Genomic DNA, 23,007 nt, shown 5'->3' on the forward strand with positions numbered 1-23,007 from the left:
TAATGAAAGATAAAGAATTCAGTGGCTGGAAAAGAGACTAAACACTAGATCAAATAAACTACGTTTAAAATCTCTCACCGCATAAAGCCTGGGAACAAGAATAAAACTCTAGAAACGTTTTACCTTCTTCCCCTATATCGACTAGGGAGAAGAGCAAAAATAAACGAGAACAACGTTACCCGCTTGAACGAAACGTTTATCCTCCTCTCTCTCCCTCCTTCTCTATCTCTCTCTCTCTCTCTCTCTTGACTTAGAACCTGAGAGATGAGCCCAATTATATATATCGTTAAAACATATTATTTGTTAAAGGAAAAAAACTGAAAGGTTTCCCAAATAAAAAGTTCCTTTATAGAATTAAAACCATTTAAGCTAAGAAAGAATGAACGAAACGCTAGAATCGGTTTACTCTTACTGCAACGTGAAACCGTGAAATACTCTCTCTCTATCGTAACGATAGAGCGCAAGTTGAACGTTCTGAACGTCAACAACTGCGGAGACTAAACAAAACGTTAGTTCAACTTTGAAAACAGTACGAGACTTATCAAAGAAATTCTTTCAAAAACATTAAAATTAAAATAGCATAAATTCTTAACAGGAAAAACGATATGACGAGCTCAATGTTAATTAACTTAGGTTCCAAGTAAGGACCGCCTACTATTAGGAAAGGTCGCATATAAACAAACATAAAAAAATAATTTTTATAAGTTTATAATAAAAGGAAAGTTAATCGAAGAGGCCTATAAATGGCGGAGAGATATAAAATAAAAAATGAAAGAGAGTCTATACTCTCTTCGACACCAACACTTTCGTCTAAGGGAAGGGTCGGCCATTTAAAAGTGAAAGAGAGTCCATACTCTCTTCGTCACCATAATTAAATCAAATTAATTCCCAAAGCTTGCTAAGCTAATGATAAAGCTTCCTGAATAGCGAAGGCTAAACTCTAGAGCAAATACATCACCAAATCGTGAACAATAACTCCAGAATCAACAGCGTATCCAAGTAGGTCTAGCCGGAGGCACGACAGAGGAAAAATTGAGTTCTTGTTGACAAGAAGTACTTGAGTACCTGCTCACAGATGGCGCTGTTGTGTACACCCCCACCTGTATAGCGATCGCTGGCGTATCCCGACCGTAGATTTCTGTCGGGCAACAGAGTTGACAGCTACATGATCATCGGGTAAGATTAATATTGAAAATATCACTTACAGGTACTTTAAAGTCATTTGTATTATTCCTAACTACATTACAGGTACACTAACCAGAGTCTTTCAATAGAAGCAAGACTTCAGCTTTGCTGGAATAGCCATTAAAGTTTCAACATAGTAGTGGTAGATGTTTGACAGGTGGAAAGTTAGCTCTACCCACCCGATAGGTCGCACAGCACTCGACTTTTGACCTTAGGCCTTTGACGTGGGAGTGATTGTGGCAGGATGTGTAGCTAAAGGGCTAAGGTTTGTAATTTATTCTTATACGAATACAAACCATCGTCCTTTAATAGGAAACTTATCCTTAGGAGGGAAGAAGTTCTTATGACTAAATTCCGTTAATTGACCAGGGCAGTAGGGATGCAAACGGATTTAGAGTAGGTCTTTACCCATGGGTAAGTCAATGAAGAATCTATATCTACAGGATATTTGTCTAGTTTATAGCCATCACATGATTAATGAATGAGTATCTGAGGGGCCCGTTCTTCCACCTTGCTCGAAGGATGGGCGGAAAATTACTTCAATACCAATTGTAAAGAATAATCACTTCATTGAATAGTGTACCTGTATCTAGCATACGATTCAGCAACATAACTTTACCTTTCATTCAAGACTTACGTCACAACCGCCATCCAAATGGCAAGTTACTTGTACAGTGAGGGAGCTGGGTTCGTTACACCGTCACTCCCAGTGAAAAGGTATCCATGGATCTCTGGGTATGTTCCCTAAGGTAGTGGGCAGCAAAAGTCATCTGACTTTTCCAAATTATGGCTTTCATGACCTGCGCCACAGACAGACCCTTCCAGAAGGCTAAGGTTTACCTGATATTCTTAACTTCGTGTGCCCTCACTCTTGAAGGTCCACTCTATGTGCTTCATGGAGGTGTAAGCACATCTGATAGCTCCCCGAAGCTAGAAGGAAATAGTGTTCTTGGAGATCAGTCTCTTAGCTTTTCCAGTGCTCAGAAAAAGTTTCTGGTTCTCAGGTCTGAAGGGCTAGTATTTTGAGTTAGCATCTCAATACCCTCAAAGGAAAAAGTAGCAGATAGTCTTGATGGCTAATAGCTCCTTTAAGAGAGATGATGAGGAAAGTTTCAAACCTAGGATCCTGCATTTCTGCCATTATGTGCAGGCATGAAAACAGAACTTCCTTCCAACCATCAGTAAGACCAACAGCTTACAAGATGCAGTTCAACTTTTCAATCCTCTTTGCCATGGCTAGGGCAAGCAGGATTAGAGTCATACTTGTCCGATTGTGATCTGATGCCTCCTTAAGCGCTTAGTACAGCGCTCCTTTGAAAGCTCTGAGGAACTTTATGATGTCCCCTTCAGGCGGTAAAAAATCTTTAGGAGGGCAAGACAATTCTAGGCTCCTCATAGGCAAAGACAGTTCAAAAGAAGTGTAAATAAAGGGCTGAGCAATAGACTTTTATCACCACAACTGAAAAACAATTTTTTGCAGAGGGGCTCTGACCAGAAAAATATTGTCTACAACACCTATTGGAAAAAAGGGCCCCCTTCCCCGGATAGAATATTGCAGAGGATAAGTGAAGATATCCAGACATCTTACCTGCTGTGAAAAACCCTTAGCTTGGAGAAGATGCTAGATAACTGCCACACATGAAGTGACACGGATGCCAAAGTTGTGGAATCTCTATAGGTAGAACAAAGACCTACAGATATAGTGAGCCAGTTCATGTTTAAATCAAAATTTTACCCAGTCCACGCATGACGTAGCTTGGGTGGAAGGCAGTCGGCCGCTTAGCTGACAGTAGCAGCTGAGGGTATCAACTTGTTTGTTTAAGTGAGAGCGATAATCAAGTCTTTCGGTTTTAATACAGATTTTTGTGAACTCTTACTTATAATATACTTATATAGAAACTTCAAGAAGCCATACATATACCGAAGAATTGTGCAATTTATGGGTGCAACTGCAATTGTAAAACGAATGGAGATATTATGCTTCAATCCTCAAACAAGCATGAAGAAAAAAAGAGCAAATGAGTTAATGACTGTAAGAGAGCTAATAAAATATATACAGATAATGCCAGGATATGCAGCTTACATTTTGAAGCATCGGCATATATATACAGGAAATCTCCAGTATGAGTTACTAGGAATACCTCTCTCAAGAAGGCTACAGTAATTGGAAGCTAAAGCAATACCAATACTTCATTTGCTAACATCAGCTATATCATGTTTCTTTACAAGATGTTGAAGGTATAATAATTGGTATGATTTAATGGAGCTATGTAATATCTTCATAGTGCAATGATCTTTCAAGCCTTAGTTATTTAAGAAATAAAGTATCTCTGGAATTTAACTCCCATGAGAATATGTATTGCATTGTTTTGTTTCATTTATTGATGTCGGCTACCCCCCAAAATTGGGGGAAATGCCTTGGCATATGTATGTATGTATGTATGTACTGTATTGCATTTACATAAGCCTACCTGGAAACTCAACCAGCTCACGTTTTGAAATTTTTCCTCATAATTCCTTAATTGATTTCTCAAACCCCCAACCTTAATATTAAAATTTTACAGGAAAAAGAAACCTTGGATTATAAAACATCTGCTTTTTTCTCTATACGTTTTCTTAATAGGGGCCATTTTCATATTGCAAGCCATGCTAGGTCACTAACACGGGAATTGCATGCCGAAAAAAGAAGACTTATGAGTCTTACTCAAGATATTGAGTCTAATTTATTTTGGATGAAGAACCAGATACTCATGAGTAACAAACTTCCTCTGTCACTTGAAAGAATTTGCTACATGGGTCATTAGATATGAAGAGGGAAAGAGATTCTCTTCGTGCTGATGAAAAGCTTATGATGATATAACTGTTTAAGATCTTTCATTAAGAGAAACTTTTGATGCTTGGCAAAACACCATTTATGACATTAGCAGGTAATATTACAAGTCTATAACTTCCTAAAAATATCATATTTTTTTTTTGTAAGATGCCAAACGTTCTTCAGAATGTGAATCTGAAATTCAAAATATGGCAAAGGAGAGAAGGGAAAAGCGCAAAATGAGTACGAAGACAAAATTGCTATTGTATTAAACACAATGTAACTTTATGCAATGTCGTTTTTTTTTTTTACCATTCCTCTTGTACGAATATCGGTAACTATCTAGTGTATATTGAATGAGATTGAATATTGTACAAGCATACTGTATATAGTTTTTTTATACTTGGGTATGATTATTTTCTAATAAAATTATTTTCAAACATCTATGATGTGTATAAAACAATCCTCAATTAAAGAAATCATTAATCATACACAAAATAGCAAAAGAAGCATGGGAAGGAAGAGAAGACAATGGATTGATGAGCTAAGTAAATCTGTGGTTACAGACTGGCAAAGAAAGACCATAAGCAGGCCTTTGTTTGCAGCGGACTAGTTACAGCTTATGATGATGATGATATAGTGCCGTGATTCCTAAGGTGGCAGGTGCATTTGTCCAGAAATGTACCACAAAAAAGGCTAACAATGTAACCACACCGTTTCTTTAGTTTGAACATAACGACCACACTATAAGTGATGTCCCTCTTACTGCAACGTACAGGGTAACTTACAATTTTCACACAAATCATCTGTTGGCATAATAATGAATGATCGGAAGTTCTCTGGCATCCTGACATCGAAGCTCATTGACGCCGATGTCGTTTATTATAAATAAAGATTAAAAGTATATTCAATTAAAACCAGAAAAGTAAATATGTTATAAAACCTAAATAGCATTAAGAAGACCTGCTTCTGATATAAATTTAAAAATGCCACTAGTATTGTACCACATATCATGTCCAAGGATCTTGGCAAGGTCTGTTGGTATAAACACTAGGAGCTTGAAAGCAGGTAAGAATATGGCACCCAGGGCAGGATAGGTTGCGATAGTAAGGCCATAGCTCCAAGGTTAAGTTGAGAAGGTAGGGACATGACTCTAGGGATAGGTTAGGTAAAGATAAGGATACAGCTCTTAAGTTACTGTAGGTGGCGAACATTAGATTAGGTTGTTTCCTTGTGTTTGTTTTACTTTAAAAAAATTTTTTTTTTTTTTGGTCATAATATCGTTCATATGAAAAGGTCTATGATTTGAAAAATACAGATTTCTGACAAGTACTTTCACCTGAATCCTTCTAAACACCTATACACCAGTAGCACTTCTCATTTTATTCATTAAAGAAAATTATGCTATTTTATCATTTTACGGCATTATTATACTGTCTGTCACAATGTTAAATTAACATAACTAGCAGATTATCTTTGTATAACGTCAGGACTTTGATTCTGTAGAACTAAAATACACCACAAACTTTAGGGATGTTGTCACAAATACCTATATTTCAACCCTTACCTACAATTAATACTATGAACTTTGCAAAGGAGCTTTCTGTGGCACGGGTGAAAGACAAACCAGAAATTTACAGCAGGAAGAGGACACAGAAATTTTAAATGGAATGTGTGTAGATCCTTGGATCACCAGTCCTGTACTTTCTAACTGTGTGTGTGATGTCACTTGTCATTCTCACTTAATTAAGTGTATTTATGCATATGTTGGTAGGTTATGGGTAATGTATAGGTGGTGGAGTCATCGAATTTTTGTTTGTCAAAATACTAGAATAAATATTTAACACAAGAGTAGCACCAACTTCAAAATATGTTATTTTGATAATAAAATAAATTTTTGAATATACTTACCCGGTGATTATAATAGCTGCAGCTCTGCTGCTCGACAGAAAACTCTACGGAAAAAATCCGTCAGCGATCGCTATGCAGGTAGGGGGTGTACTTCAACAGCGCCATCTGTCGTCCAAGTACCCAGTACTCATTGTAAACAAAGAACTCAATTTTCTCCTCGGTCCACTGCGTCTCTATTGGGGAGGAAGGGAGGGTCCTTTAATTTATAATCACCGGGTAAGTATATTCAAAAATTTATTTTATTATCAAAATAACATTTTTCAATATTTAACTTAGCCGGTGATTATAATAGCTAATTCACACCCAGGGGGGTGGGTAGAGACCAGCAATAAATGTTTACATTATTATGAGCTAAGGATTTTTTATTTCATTTTAGAAGTTATCAAAATAACAAAAATAAAATAAATAGGTACCTGGTAAGGAAGTCGACTTGAACAATTACTCTGCCTTTTTAAGTACGTCTTCCTTACGGAGCCTCGCGATCCTCTTAGGATGCTGAGCGACCCCTAGGATCTGAAGTATGAAGGGTTGCAACCCATACCACAGGACCTCATCAAAACCTCTAATCTAGGCGCTTCTCAAGAAAAGAATTTGACCACCCGCCAAATCAACCAGGATGCGAAAGGCTTCTTAGCCTTCCGGACAACCCAAAAACAACAATAAAAAACATTTCAAGAGAAAGATTAAAAAGGTTATGGAATTAGGGAATTGTAGTGGTTGAGCCCTCACCCACTACTGCACTCGCTGCTACGAATGGTCCCAGAGTGTAGCAGTTCTCATAAAGAGACTGGACATCCTTAAGATAAAAAGACGCGAACACTGACTTGCTTCTCCTATAGGTTGCGTCCATTATACTTCGCAGAGATCTATTTTGTTTAAAGGCCCCTGAAGTTGCGACAGCTCTAACTTCATGTGTCCTTACCTTCAGCAAAGCTTGGTCTTCTTCACTCAGATGTGAATGAGCTTCTCGTATTAACAGTCTGATAAAATAGGATAAAGCATTCTTTGACATAGGCAAAGATGGTTTCTTAACTGAACACCATAAAGCTTCTGACTGTCCTCGTAAAGGTTTAGTTCGTCTTAAATAGAACTTAAGAGCTCTCACAGGGCATAAGACTCTTTCTAGTTCATTTCCAACCATATTTGATAGGCTTGGCATATCGAACGATTTCGGCCAAGGACGAGAAGGTAGCTCGTTTTTGGCTAGAAAACCAAGTTGTAGAGAACATGTAGCCGTTTCAGATGAAAATCCGATGTTCCTGCTGAAGGCGTGAATCTCACTGACTCTTTTAGCTGTGGCTAAGCAAACCAGGAAAAGTGTCTTTAAAGTGAGATCTTTAAAGGAGGCTGATTGTAGCGGCTCGAACCTTTCTGACATCAGGAATCTTAGTACCACGTCTAAATTCCAACCAGGTGTAGCCAAACGACGCTCCTTCGTGGTCTCAAAAGACTTAAGGAGGTCCTGTAGATCTTTGTTGTTGGAAAGATCTAAGCCTCTGTGACGGAAGACTGATGCCAACATGCTTCTGTAACCCTTGATAGTGGGAGCTGAAAGAGATCGTTCTTTCCTCAGGTATAAAAGGAAGTCAGCTATTTGAGTTACAGAGGTACTGGTCGAGGATACTGATACTGACTTGCACCAGTTTCGGAAGACTTCCCACTTCGATTGGTAGACTCTAAGGGTGGATGTCCTCCTTGCTCTAGCAATCGCCCTGGCTGCCTCCTTCGAAAAGCCTCTAGCTCTCGAGAGTCTTTCGATAGTCTGAAGGCAGTCAGACGAAGAGCGTGGAGGCCTTGGTGTACCTTCTTTACGTGTGGCTGACGTAGAAGGTCCACCCTTAGAGGAAGCGTTCTGGGAACGTCCACTAGCCATCGAAGTACCTCGGTGAACCATTCTCTCGCAGGCCAGAGGGGAGCAACTAACGTCAACCTTGTCCCTTCGTGAGAGGCGAACTTCTGCAGTACCTTGTTGACAATCTTGAACGGGGGGAATGCATATAGGTCTAGATGTGACCAATCTAGGAGAAAGGCATCTATATGAACTGCTGCTGGGTCCGGGATTGGTGAGCAATATATTGGGAGCCTCTTGGTCATCGAGGTTGCGAAGAGATCTATGGTTGGCTGGCCCCATGTGGCCCAAAGTCTCTTGCACACATCCTTGTGTAGGGTCCATTCTGTTGGAATGATTTGTCCCTTTCGACTGAGGCAATCTGCCATGACATTCAAGCTGCCTTGGATGAACCTCGTTACTAGCGAAATGTTTAGACCTTTTGACCAGGTGAGGAGGTCCCTTACGATCTCGTACAACGTCATAGAGTGGGTCCCTCCTTGCTTGGAGATGTACGCCAAAGCCGTGGTGTTGTCCGAGTTCACCTCCACCACTTTGCCTTGAAGGAGAGACTTGAAGCTTTTCAAGGCCAGATGAACTGCCAGTAGCTCCTTACAGTTGATATGCATTGTCCTTTGACTCGAGTTCCAAGTTCCCGAGCATTCCCGACCGTCTAATGTCGCGCCCCAGCCTGTGTCCGATGTGTCCGAGAAGAGAACGTGGTTGGGAGTCTGAACAGCCAGGGGCAGACCCTCTCTGAGGCTGATACTGTCCTTCCACCAAGTCAGGCAAGACTTCATCTTCTCGGAAATGGGGATCGAGACCGCTTCTAGCGTCTTGTCCTTTTTCCAGTAAACAGCTAGGTGATATTGAAGAGGACGGAGGTGTAGTCTTCCCAACGATACGAACTGTTCCAGGGATGATAGTGTCCCTATCAGACTCATCCACTGCCTGACTGAACACCGTTCCTTCTTCAGCATGTTCTGGATGCATAACTGGGCTTGGCTCGTTCTGGGGGCCGACGGAAAAGCCCGAAAAGCTAGACTGTGAATCTCCATCCCTAAATACACAATAGTTTGGGATGGGACCACTTGAGACTTTTCCACATTGACAAGGAGACCCAATTCCTTGGTCAGATCTAGAGTCCACTTTAGATCCTTCAGACAGCGACGACTGGAAGAAGCTCTTAGAAGCCAGTCGTCCAAATAGAGGGAGGCTCGGATGTCCGCTAAATGAAGGAATTTGGCTATATTCCTCATCAGCCTCGTAAACACAAGAGGAGCTGTGCTTAGGCCAAAGCACAGGGCTTGAAACTGGTAGACAACCTTTTCGTAAACAAATCTCAGAAAAGGTTGGGAGTCTGGGTGGATGGGGACGTGGAAGTATGCGTCCCTTAGGTCTAAAGAGACCATCCAGTCTTCCCTTCTGACCGCTGCTAGAACGGACTTTGTGGTCTCCATGGAGAACGTCTGCTTTGTGACAAAGACATTCAGCGCACTGACGTCTAGCACCGGCCTCCACCCTCCTGTCTTCTTTGCCACTAAGAAGAGACGGTTGTAGAAGCCCGGGGTTTGATGGTCCAGGACTTTGACTACCGCTCCCTTTTCTAGTAAGAGAGACACCTCCTGTTTCAATGCTCATCTCTTGTCTTCCTCTCTGTACCTGGGAGAGAGATCGATGGGAGACGTTGCTAGAGGGGGTTTTCGTACAAACGGGATCTTGTACCCCTCTCTGAGCAACTTCACAGATTGTGCATCTGCGCCTCTCTTCTCCCAGGTCTGCCAGAAGTTCTTGAGTCTGGCTCCCACTGCTGTCTGAAGAAGCTGGCAGTCAGACTCTGCCTTTAAAGGACTTGGTTCCTTTCTTCTTTCTTCTTTCCACGTCTCCCTTCGGCACGAGCACCTCCTCTGCTGGAGGCTCTGCCACGAAAGGGCGGAATAAATCGGGACGCTGGAGTGTCCATCCTTGGTCTAGCTGACAAGGTAGGCAAAGGGGTGGCTTTGCGAGCAGAGGACGCAACCAGGTCATGAGTGTCCTTCTGTATCAAAGAAGCAGCAATCTCCTTAATCAAGTCCTCTGGAAAGAGGCACTTGGAAAGAGGAGCAAACAGAAGTTCGGATCTTTGACAAGGTGTCACTCCAGCTGACAGGAAACAGCAAAGGTTCTCACGCTTCTTGAGGACTCCGGATACGAACGATGCAGCAAGCTCACTAGACCCGTCACGTATGGCCTTGTCCATGCAGGACATGATGAGCAAGGAAGTTTCCTTCTCTGACGGAGAGATCTTCCTGCTTAAAGCTCCCAGACACCAGTCTAAAAAGTTGAAGACCTCAAAGGCTCTAAATAACCCTTTCAAAAGGTGGTCTAGGTCCGAAGATGACCAACATATTTTCGAGCGTCTCATGGCTAGCCTGCGGGGAGAGTCTACAAGACTTGAGAAGTCGCCCTGGGCAGAGGCAGGAACTCCCAAGCCGAGAACTTCTCCCGTGGCATACCAGACGCTCGATTTAGAAGAGAGTTTAGCAGGGGGAAACATAAAGGCTGTCTTCCCTAGACTCTTTTTGGACTGCATCCATTCTCCTACCACTCGTAATGCTCTCTTGGACGAGCGTGCGAGGACGAGTCTAGTAAAGGCAGGCGAGGATGACGGCATACCTAATACAAACTCTGACGGAGGAGAGCGCGGAGCCAGAGACACAAACTGGTCCGGAAACATCTCTTTGAACAGAGCTAGAACTTTTCTAAAGTCCAAAGAGGGTTGCGTGGACTTAGGCTCGTCAAGATCCGAATGTGGTTCATCAACGTGAGCGGCACCATCATCATCCGAAAGTCCATCATCCGAGTATTGAGGAGGAAGCGGCAAAGGAGTAGGTAACGGCTGGTTAGCCGAGTCCGGTCGCACGGGTGCACGCGTGACTGAACCGGACGCAACGTCATGGAACTGTTGCCCAGTCTGTGAGCTGGCAACAACCATAGCAGCGCGGGGACGCACAGCGTCTACTCCAGACTGTCTAGCCTGATGCGGGTGAGCAGTGGCAACCACACTGGGTTGCGGAGGTTGACGCACCGCGTCAAAACAAAACAACTCTGACTGTTGTTGTGTCTCGCGAACGTCAACGGAAGGCTCCGTGCGTCGCTGAACGTCAACATGCGGCTGGCAGGGTACACTGGAACGCATGGGTGGCGGAACTCTCTCAACTGGAGTGCGCAAGAAGGTTGCCTCAGCGTCCACAGGACGCACAACCGAGTGTGTGGTTGGTTGTAGGCAAGAGGCTGGTGCAGCAGCAACCTTCTCCGCACGAAAGTCCTGCATCAGAGACGTTAATTGTGACTGCATGTTCTGCAGCAAAGACCACTTGGGGTCTGCAGGAGCAGGTGCGGCGACAGACGGTGTAACTGTCTGCGGCGGTACCGCTTTGCCTCTCTTAGGAGGTGAGCAGTCATCGGAAGACTGCAGCGAGTCCGAACTGACCCAGTGGCTACAACTGGGCCATTGGACTTGCGCGGAAGGGACCGACTTGCGCTTAAGCGGTCGTGAGACCTTGGTCCATGGTTTCTTGCGAGAAACCTCTTCCGCAGACGAGGAATAAATGGGCTCTCTCGTCTTTGTGTGGGTGGGGCGATCTTGGGTAGATACGCCCGAAACCACGGAGGGAACGTCTGTTCGCTGATTAAAGCCTCTCGAACCCATTGGTTGGTCGTACGACATTGCTTCTCCCCTGGACTTGGGAGCTTGCAAGAGGTCCTGGACTAGGAGGACGACAGGCACGAACAGACGAACCCTCAAGCGCAACACTATCCACAACACTATCACTCACTTTACCACTTCCCACTGCACTTTTACACTTCAGCTCCTTGACGTCCGCCATGAGCTGGTTACGGTCACTAGCCAGGGACTCAACTCTCTCACCCAGAGCTTGGATGGCACGCATCATATCAGCCATCGAAGGTTCCTGAGTGCCAGAAGGGGGATTAGGAGCAACCACTACAGGGGAAGGAATAGGTTGTGGGGCATGAGGAGAGGAAAAATCAACAGAACGAGATGAACTTCTCCTGACTCTCTCTCTCTCTAGCCTACGTGTATATTTTTGGAATTCGATAAAATCGAATTCCGAAAGCCCAACGCATTCCTCACATCGATCTTCCAATTGACAGGTTTTATCCCGACAATTGGAACAAACGGTGTGAGGATCGATAGAGGCCTTCGGAAGACGCCTTGAACAGTCCCTAGCATTACACTTCCTGAATTTTGGGACTTGAGAAGGGTCAGCCATTTTGAATTGGTCAAAGGGGAATTCAAAAACTATCCAAAGTCATCAACAAATAATCCGATATCAAAAAAAGAATGCAAGGATTTATTGAAGAGAAAGCCTGTACAGCGAAAGCTCAAAACTAGAAAAGTGTACTTCACCAAATAGTTGTGAAAACAAATCCAGTTAGCAACAGCGAATTAGTAGGTCTTGCCGGTAGCACGACAGAGAGAAAATTGAGTTCTTTGTTTACAATGAGTACTGGGTACTTGGACGACAGATGGCGCTGTTGAAGTACACCCCCTACCTGCATAGCGATCGCTGGCGGATTTTTTCCGTAGAGTTTTCTGTTGAGCAGCAGAGCTGCAGCTATTATAATCACCGGCTAAGTTAAATACTGAAAAAGGAACAATTTTGATACCACCAGCTGTTGTACGTCAGGAAAGCCCTTAGTACTGGCGAGAGACAGACACACATAGGATTAATGAGAGTGTAGGCAATGAATGAGAGGCACAGTTTTGTATTCTAAGTTTACACGAATGTATATCATTATACGATACTTTAGTATTCTACTTTCACTCAATATTGAATAAAGTATAATAATGCAAGTAAGAGATCATTAACATATCTACAAAATAAAAACATATAAGAAGTTTTATTGACCTGTGGGCTACTGAAATATTGTAGCCTATTCTATATTAAAGTGTCTGGTTTCAGTTCCAATTTCATCAAAATAGATGACCACCAGAACGTCAGCCAGGAAAGCCCAACGTTCATCTGTGGTGCCCAACCCTAGCAGTGGCCTCCCCCAGAAAACAGCATAGGCTCACAGTCCCGGGCTGGGATCGATCTGCTGCCATGCGATCCTTACAGTATTAGGATACATCATTATTAAGGGGCAAGAATGGATGACAACTTATTTTATATTTTGCGCTAGTCTCATGACTACACTTTTACTAGCGAGTTCTACATCTATCTTGGTGCTGTTTTGGTATGCAATCCCATTGATGACATGATCTCAGAAATTATTCTTCTGCTTTGGTATGAGATCTCAATATTTTTAATAGGCAAAAAACAAGAATAATAGAAAATCTAATGGTTCTTGCTTTGCTCGCGAAAAAAATAAAAACATGAAGCTTCATGTGTACTGGCAAGCGGTAATGCCGAGCTGCGCAAGCTAACATAAATGTTTGATTGTTATTTCTTAGATAATTATTCCCGGTATACATATTTTTTTTCAGAAAATCTAATGGTTTTTGCTTCGCCGTGAAGTGAGATCGCTACTATCAGGTGAAATTGCATACCAAAGCACAAGCACGACTTTGAGGTCGCATACCAAAAGAGAACCTCTATCCTTTGTGTGCTTGTGTGAGCTTTTTGCGTTCTCCATTGATCTTCTTGCAGAAACAATGTAAGCGAACATTGATAACCCTACTTACAAGTTTAGTTTCAAGATTGTGACAGGTAGGATTATAAAAATCTTTTATTAAATGTACAGCTTCATCCATCAATGCTCTTTTAATATGAACTTTCTCTATCGAATCAATACTAATCACTACTGTTATATGACTTTCAATTCCTACATCACGCTTCTAATAGATCAATATTAATTATCTTCAATGCTATATTATATCTTTCACTATTAAATATTTTAACTATTATAATATTATAATATGTATCATATAATGATAAAGTCTTCACGTAATAGGGATGGTTTAGCACTGAAGATACAAAATTTAGTTAATATAAATATAATAGCAAAGATATAAAGATTAGTAGATAATGATATATAAGCTCACAGCTATAATCTTAGTTTCATTAAATATATAGATATAGATATCTATCTATCTATCTATCTATCTATATATATATATATATATATATATATATATATATATATATATATATATATATATATATATAACAAATTTTAAGTAATTTGTATTTTTCCTAACAGTACTTACCTCAAACTACTTTCTAAGGAGGATCTGGGATCTCCTCATTTACCGACCAAGAATTTTGCGTAATTCCCCCTCACTCCGTTACCTTGTTGGGGCGCTCCAGGGCGGAAGGATACTCGCCCTGGGGCGACCCGGGGTCAGCGCGTGAGGCCGCGCTTGTTAGATCGTCAGTAAGTGTCTGGTCGCGGCGTAGATAACATCTCGCCGCTCTCTCTCATTTATCCCGTCCGATCACCTTGTGTACCACGTGATCCTTTGTGTTCTCCATCCCTTGTGTACCACGTGTTCCTTTGTGTTCTCCATCCCTTGTGTCCCACGTGTTTCCGTTGTGTTCCTCACCTTTCCCTTGCGTTCTTGCGTCGTTTGCGTGTTCGCTTTCCATATATATATATTTATGTACAGTATGCATGTATATATGTGTGTATGTATAAGAGCTTTACTATGATATCATATAGTGAATACTACTGTACATAATTCTATCACTGTGTAAAGTAACTGCAAAACTTACTAGTACTCGAGATGCTATTGCGTCGTTGAATTTTGCAATACGCATGATCCAACCTGACATATTCCTCGTAATGTCTATCAGGGAGGCCTCTCTGAACTGGAGGCTTCCTACGTTTAGGAAGGCTACGGTAAGAGAAAAGGGTCGGAATTGCATTCCACCTAAGTTTTCGTTTCCCATCAATCCGTCTATTTTCAATCTGATCCTCTTCAAAGTGATCCTGCAAAGTCAAGAATTATTATTGGAAACCAATACTGCGATAACGAAAATGTCGGTTATTTAGATACTTGTAACAATTGGCAAAGAAACAAAGATACAGCCATGTCCCCTTAATATTTTAGTAGGCCTAATTTTGCTTCTAGGAGCATATGGGATGGGAAAAAAGAAAGTAAGATCGGCTATAATCATAAGAAGAATAGTAATAAATGGAGTATGCAGATACATAAAAAACAAGCACAAACCCAAATTCTTATCAAACACAAAATCATATATGAATAACAATACATAAAATAATGCACATAGTAAACAAGGATGTGAAACATTTGAACATTCAGTAAATTTATAGAAAAACAAAGGACAACATTTCTAAGCGAAAAAAAAAAACTTTTTCTGGAGGATACAGGAAATGATGTGCTTTCAACAAATTTGACCTTTATTTCCACTGCAAATAAGCCGTTGTACCATTATGGACCCTTCCCCCTTCCCGATGGACACAGGTGGAAGCCTGTGATTTTGAATGTGCAAAAAACAGGAAAAAACATTATTACTGTATTTAACACTTTAGAGATGTGTAAAAGGGCACAGAACCTAACAAACCCACCTAACCTAACCTAGTAGTCCCCAGGTCACAACCCCTAGCTGGGGGCAAGACTCCGGACCCCCTTCCCAGGTAACGAACCCTCCGGACCCCCTTCCCAGGTAATGAACCCTCCGGACCCCCCTTCCCAACTCACAAAACATGATTACAGTATTTAACACTCTTGAGGTTTGTGAAAGGGTACAGAACATAACAAACCCACCTAACCTAGAACTTCCCAGGTAAAAAAGCCTAGCCAGGGGGCAAGTCCCCAGACACCCCTTCGCAGGTCACAAAAAAAAATTAAATCACAATAAGTATGAAAAAGTCAATAACAATTAATTGCTTACATTATGATTGAGATGTGGAAGGTTGGGGGTCACCGGGATCCCCTGCCCCCTGGTGTTGTTGTGGAGGGTAGAGGCGATTAGCAGTGATGAAGAATTGGTGCAGTAATGAGGACTTTGGGTAGTGGCGAGTGAAAAAAAAAAAAAAAACCTGGAAAATACTGATGGAAATACTCCGATTTATTACCAGGTCTTTCGATCCACTCCTTCACTTCCCTCCGCAGGGGTTCGATATTTTGAGTATTTGTGCCTGGGTCTGAGGGGTCGGCGAAGTTTTCAGTGATTAATAGTCCTGTGCTAGGAACCCAGCTCACCTAACAAACTATATGCACCCCACTTGTCACTGATAATGATGCTACCTTAACCCTTTTACCCCCAACGCTATTTGGAACTTTCCAACCCTTAACCCCCAGCGGTTTTTATTTAAAGCATATTTTGCAATATATTTTTTTTTAATTGTGCTAAAAACCTTAATTTTTGTCATAAAGAGGTCAGGTTGGTCTCATTATTTTGGAAGATGCCTGAAGTTTCTCATAAGTTATCAAAAATATGCAAAAAAATTTAAATAGCAGTTTTTTGCAAGGTCGCACCGGTACGTCCATGAGGGTAAAGGGATGAGTTTTGTCAAACGTACCAGTACGTCCATTGGGGGTAAAGGGTTAATGTATTGTTGTATTAATGGAATAAGGGTAGCAGCAACTCTTTCCCAAGGTAAAGTCTCAAGTAAGGGAATTAAAAACCTCTTGGAAACGACTGCCACGGTTGTAATTGGCCTTACCAAAGTGAGATTCATCAATCTCCACTACAGTACTAATCTATCACCACCAATAGCCTCTTGATTATCAAAAAGATTCTGTTACTTCAGAAAAGAAACTCCGCCAGTCAACACTCTTATTCGGCAAAATATAGAGGCTTTTGATGACAGTTTCATGGCCCCAATGTTTGCTGAGCCTGTGGTTTACGAATGGAAATAATTTTCCACGGCTCGACGTGGGCCTTATCAAGGAATGTTCCTTAATGGGCACTTACACTAAAACCCACACCTACGTCTCTCCTTTTTGTCTTTGCAATCTTCACAAAAGCATTGCAGTATAAAATGTGCTGGTCTTTCATAAACGTCATCTGAGAATCGCACTTAATACAGTACACTTAAAATTTTGAGGAATAACATAATGAGCTTTTAAAAATTAAAACCACACAATAATTATCATATTTTCCATGAAACTTGGATATAGCATCAAAATAGCCAAAAGAAGACAGCCACTACACTTTGCTACGTTGGACTCCATGCCTGACATCCAACACGTAACACTACAGTACTAAAAAGGAACTAAATGCCGGCTTTCCTTCATTCTTGGAAGTATTCAGTCAAACACGGATACCAGTGCACATTAAGCGATAATTGTATTAATCAGCTGGAATCCTTGCAAATCTTTGCTTTCGACTGAAGTCATTTGTAATTGGTTATGAAACCATTACATTATAATGATGTCACAGCTCTAAGCCAATAAACTGTAATTGGAACAGATTGTGTTTGCATAAGAAAGTGAGTTAAAGGGCTCATTAAAAGTAAACATTGCCATAGAGGAAAAGTCTCTCCCGACTTAGAAAAAATTTGAAGTATAAACTTACCAACCTCATTTAATTCCACATTGTTCAATCTCTCATGTAAACAATATAAATTTTATATAGCTTTTCAAATGCTCTTTCAATTTAGGTGACAATTTTTCTAATATCGAGTGCATCATGCTTCTGAAGTTTTACCTAGGATCGTCATATTTTGTGCAAATTTTCCTTGATTTATTATGCATCCCAGAGAATAATGTGTTGAGAAGAAAAGGTTAGTTCTACCATTATTTACCGATTCGACAGTAAATTTTCCCCAACCCAAAATCCCCGGTTCCCACTGGGAGGTCCCCATTACCGTAGGACATCTTAGGGTATAACTTATTAACTTTGGTATTTGTTTACAAGACCACACTCTCCATTTACTCCAAAATTATGCAGTCCTGCAGCTCTCCTCTTCATGTACAGTAATTTGTTGGTTCTTTAAATGCTGGGAAAGCAAAAAATGGCATATGATGTTGCGCAAGGGGGGAGGGGTTGTAAGAAAAAAAAAACTAGATTGGTTTCCTCACTAAACGACCTGGAACTGACATTGTCAATGTAGTCAACCTAACAGAAGTTTGTGATGCCAACATACATAAACAGAAGTTGGTGATGCCAACGTACATTTGATATAAATTCAAAATATATACTAAATTAAAAACTGAGTAAATATACAATTCACAAATCGTGACACTTTTCAGTAATTACTCCATTTTAAATTTAGTATAAGTTTTGAATATACAGTTCTGTCTATCAACTGCACGCAGGCATCCCAAACTTCCGTTTGGTTGACTGTGTTGACGATGTCAGTTTCCAGTCGTTTAGTAAAGAAACCAATCTAGTTTTTCTATAACCCATTCCCCGTTGCTCAACATATCTTGCCACTTTTTGCTTTCCCAGCATTTAAAGAACCTCCTAAATACTGTAAAAGAAGAGGAGAGCTGCAGGAAAGCATCATTTTGGAGTAAATGGAGAGCGTGGTCATGTAAAAAAAAATACCTTAACTATATATTTGCGATGTAAATAAAGGTCATTTCAGGAGTAAACAGTTGTTTTTCTATATAAACCCCAATTTTTTAATAAGTAAAGTTTGCCCCATGTTTTACTATGATAAAACCTAAAATTCTATCAAATCCCGTCATTTTCCACCTGCTGTGCTTCTCTTATCTCTCAAGTTAAATCTCTCTTAGGTTCTTTAAATTGAAGGGTAATTGCAGTTCTATCGATAAAGATGTTCTGTATTACAGATTCTCATTTCGAACATAAAATATAAGTTTTCCTGTAGTAAATGACATGATTTGACCGAATTTGACCTTCATTTCAACCACAACAAACACAACAACCAGTTCGACTAACTTCAAGTAGCCGAACTGGTGGTTGTTGTTGTTGCAGCTGAAATGAAGGTGAAAACCGGTTATATCACGTTATTTTATACAGGAAAACGTATATTTTATATTAAAAGGTTTAAATATAATGGCTCTTGTTCAAATTCCGTCCACACTTCACTCATCAACAACGTATGTACTACGCAAGCTAACATTAGCAGTGTTACGCTAACTTACACTGACATTGCTAACGTTAGCAAAGCCACCCGGAATTCCCACTGGGGGTCACCCATTATCGTTAGATATATATATATATATATATATATTTCTGAAACTATTCATTTGAGACGGGAACGAGTGTCATTTTCGAGGAGAGCGGAATTTATTCCATAGAAAAAAGTAGTTTTTTCCCTAGGTTACATTGGCCTGTAATACACTACAATACCATTCTATCCAACCGTGATATAGTATTCCTACAATATGCATGCAAACAGTTATAAAGCATACCTCACATAAAAATGAATTCGCAGATGGCTCCCACCTCAGACGGTTGACTTTATTCCTCCAAATCTTCCTCCTTTCAGGATTACTTGGGAACCTAAACAGTCTAGATCCTTTCTCAGCTCTGTTGGTACACCCAAAGGCAGAGCAGCCCGTCATTGTCTTTCATCACGTCACTAACCTGGTATACAGGAAGGAAAAGGGGTGGACATATGTCATGTAGGAAACAAAATGGCGCCCATCAACTCAACTTATGGCCATCAATGATGTTACTTTTGAGGTATTCTAGGCGGTCCTGATGACCCAACAATCTGTATACATAACTATTCAGTCATCAATATTAATATTTGTCAATTGCAAAAGAGAAAATAATGATTTGTGGTATAAAACCAAACTTACCTCTATTAAGGAAGCGAGAAGGGCGGGCATCTTCCTTCAAGAAACCTCTTGCATTTCGGACTTTCAATTCGCAGCAAACGAGACATCTCATCTTCCATGAAATCATTACTTTTTTTTTAAAATGAACAGAACAAAAATTGATTCTCGTTCCAAGTCACGCTTGTTTCCACTGCACATTGAAATGATCGTCTCAGAAAACTGAAGTTATCTGACGTTTAAACCGTTGTTTTTCCTTCTTGTATTATGTCACCCATAAATTGCACTTTTTGTGGCGTTTCCGAATGAAAATTAACTGAATAATGAAAAAATACTTTGGTTAAAACAGCATTATTCGTGAATTGACATTTTACCAAAACGTGTTTGTTTACTTTACGTGAATAGCTCAGCGGGTTCGTTTGTCTGTCTACATTGACTTTGGCTTCGGCTTCGACGTATGCGTTGTCATATATATATATATATATATATATATATATATATATATATATATATATATATATATATATATATATATATATATATATATATATTTAATAAATTTGTTCTCATATATAAAAACTGGTTATATGTGAATAATGATAAAACACTTTAGTTGAAACAGCATTATTTGTGATAAAGTGACATTTCACCAAAAGATGTTTGTTTACTTTTCGTGAATAGCTCAGCGAGTTCGTTTGTCTGCTTACATTGACTTTGACTTTGGCTTCGGCGTGTGAATTTTCATATTATGTTCTCTTATATAAAAACGGGTTAAATGTGAATAATGATAACGAATCTTTTTTTTTTTTTTTTTACTAAACACTCGGCCACATATATTTTTTTAAATATTTAATATTGGAACAAAGTCATATTTTTTTCCACACAAACAATACTTTGCCTTTTTTAATGATTACGAATTAACATGCTTTACAATTTCTTTCATATGTTAGTTTTTAGCTAATGTTAGTTTATCTTCAATTATTATAGAATATAATCTTGAAATAATCGTAACATTGGCTAAAAACTTGGAAAGCTCACTTATAGCATATAGAATTAAAAACAATGTAAGTAAAGATTCCCCAAAACTATATTACTCTATTGTATATTAATCAAGTTTTATTGTATTCCTCAGCAGTTTTGGGAGGAGCATTCAAAACATTTCTAGAAAGATTATTATTATTATTATTATTATTATTATTATTATTATTATTATTATTATTACTGTATTTACAAAATTAATGTTCATAAGTTGATGTCCGGCCATTTAGTAGTACAGGTTGTAGGTTGGTCAAGGCACCAGCCACCCGCTGAGATACTACCGTTAAAGTTATTGAATCTTTTGACTGGTCAGATAGTACTACTGTATATCGTAGATCCCTCTAGTTGCGGTTCATTTTCCCTTTGCCTATACATACCCCGAATAGTTTGGCCTATTATTAACCTCTTTCCTCATACACATTATTATTATTATTATTATTATTATTATTATTATAAAATGCTAAGCTACAACCCTGGTTGGAAAAGCAGAATGCTATAAGCCCAGGGACGCCAACAGGGAAAATAGCCCAGTGAGGAAAGGAAACAAGGAAAATTAAAGTATTTTAAGTAGAGTAACATTAAAATATATATTTCCTAAATAAACTATGAACACTTTAACAAAACAAGAGGAAGAAAAATTAAGATAGAATAGTGTGCCCATGTACCCTCAAGCAGGAGAACTCTAACCCAAGACATTGGAAGACCATGGTACAGAGGCTATGGCACTACCCCAGACTAGATCTAGAACAATGGTTTGATTTTGGAGTGTCCTTCTCCCAGAAGAGCTGCTTAACATAGCTAAAGTCTCTTCCATCCTTACATAGAGGAAAGTAGCCACTGAACAATTACAGTGCAGTAGTTAATCTCTTGGTTGAAGAAGAATTGTTTGGTAATCTCAGTGTTGTCAGGTGTGTGAGGACAAAGGAGAATCTGTTAAAAATGGGTCAGACTATTCGGTGTATGTGCAGGCAAAGGGAAAGTGAACCATAACTAGAGAGAAGGATGATCCAATGTAGTACTGCCTGGCCAGTTAAATGACCCCGTAACTCTCTAGTGGTAGTATCTCAATGGGTGGCTGGTGCCTTGGCCAACCTACTACCTACATGAGAAGACCAAGATAAAAAAATTCTTATTCACAAAGGGGTTACCTATGGCAATTCAATTGTTCAGTGTCTGCTTTCCTCTTGGTAAGGGTAGAAGAGGGTCTTTAGCTATGGTAAGCAGCTTTTCTAAAAGAAGACTCCAAAATCAAACCATTGTTCTCTAGGTCTTGGATAGTACCATAGCCTCTGTACCATGGACTTCCACTGTCTTGGGTTAGAGTTCTCTTGCTTGAGGGTACACTCAGGCACACTATTCTATCTTATTTCTCTTCCTCTTGTTTTGTTAAAGTTTTTTTTAGTTTATATGGGAAATATTCATTTCAATGTTGTTACTATTCTTAAAATATTTTATTTGTCTTCGTTTCCTTTCCTCACTGTGCAATTTTCCCTGTTAGAGCCCCATGGCTTATAGCATCCTGCTTTTCCAACTAGGGTTGTAGCTTTGCAAGTAATAATAATAATAATAATAGCTTTAGTGATAACTAAAATAGATCCTATCATCCCAATCCTTGTCTCACTATTCACTGCCACAGAGGAAAAAATTAGAAGCAGTGTTCAGCAATATTGGTCTTTACCCATGATCCAGGGTGCAAATTTAAAACCACGTGACCTGGTCCTTTCTAGAAACACTCAAATGAAAAGCAAAATGTGTTTGAGCACCATTTTGCCCGACTCGCATGTCCGGCCTTACGATCCACAATCCCGTGACAGGAAAATCAACAGAGTAAGGAACCATATATGTGCACGGTGTCCTCCGTCACCAAACGCAACACTGCTTGATTTTTTACAAAGATGTCAACTGTTATTGGCAAAGAATGGAAGTGTAGTTGAATGAATACCAAAATGAGTCATGTTATGGCTACGATGTGGCCTAATTAATTTATTGTAACACACAGTTGCATTAATGTCCTTAAAGATACTTACTTCCTTGCGATTGTCAATAGTTTTATATGCAAGGCTCCTGCCATTTTTAATTTCATATTAGCAGCAAATGTCCTAACTAGGGTTGTGGCTTAGCAAGTAATAATAATAGTCATCCTTCACCTATAACCATAAAAGCCACATGTGACCTGACCTCACTAGTAATTGCATTAAAAATGAAGAGGATGTGTTGTCAGCTTCTTTTCATGTGATATGCCTTCTCTTGGTCAAGCACCATAAATGAATTAGAAATTCCTCTCCAACTCCTTTCATTTAAAGTAAGCTTTGTACTGTACATTAAAGTGCTAAATCATCAAAACTTTCCTAACCACCAAATCTCTTCTCATCTGTCATAATGTTTTTATTCCCTCTCATTCCAGGCACACTCTTTTCTGTCACTGTGACCCCATCATGGAATTCTATAAACTCATCACTTCCTTTTTCTTTTTTTTAAGTCACCGCCCCTCCATCTAACACAGTCTACCAAACTCTCTAGTTCCCAAGTGCTTATACTTAAGAACACTGAGCTATACCTATTTGG

General features: G+C 40.0%; 1 protein-coding gene across 1 annotated transcript in view; it reads right to left on the minus strand.

Moving 5' to 3' along the window:
• Nucleotides 1–19,824, minus strand: part of Dlip2 (Dorsal interacting protein 2) — a 50,234-nt gene extending 30,410 nt beyond the window's left edge. Inside the window, exons 1-3 of the mRNA XM_068354819.1 lie at nt 19,429–19,824; nt 19,036–19,210; nt 14,456–14,672 (exon numbers count right to left, since the gene is read on the minus strand). Coding sequence (XP_068210920.1) covers nt 14,456–14,672; nt 19,036–19,188 — 370 coding nt within the window. The 5' untranslated portion in view covers nt 19,189–19,210; nt 19,429–19,824. The remainder of the gene's footprint in view (nt 1–14,455; nt 14,673–19,035; nt 19,211–19,428) is intronic.
• Nucleotides 19,825–23,007: the final 3,183 nt, after the last annotated feature.

This window comes from Palaemon carinicauda, chromosome 31 (assembly GCF_036898095.1).
Source record: "Palaemon carinicauda isolate YSFRI2023 chromosome 31, ASM3689809v2, whole genome shotgun sequence".
Taxonomy (NCBI): Eukaryota; Metazoa; Arthropoda; class Malacostraca; order Decapoda; family Palaemonidae; genus Palaemon; species Palaemon carinicauda.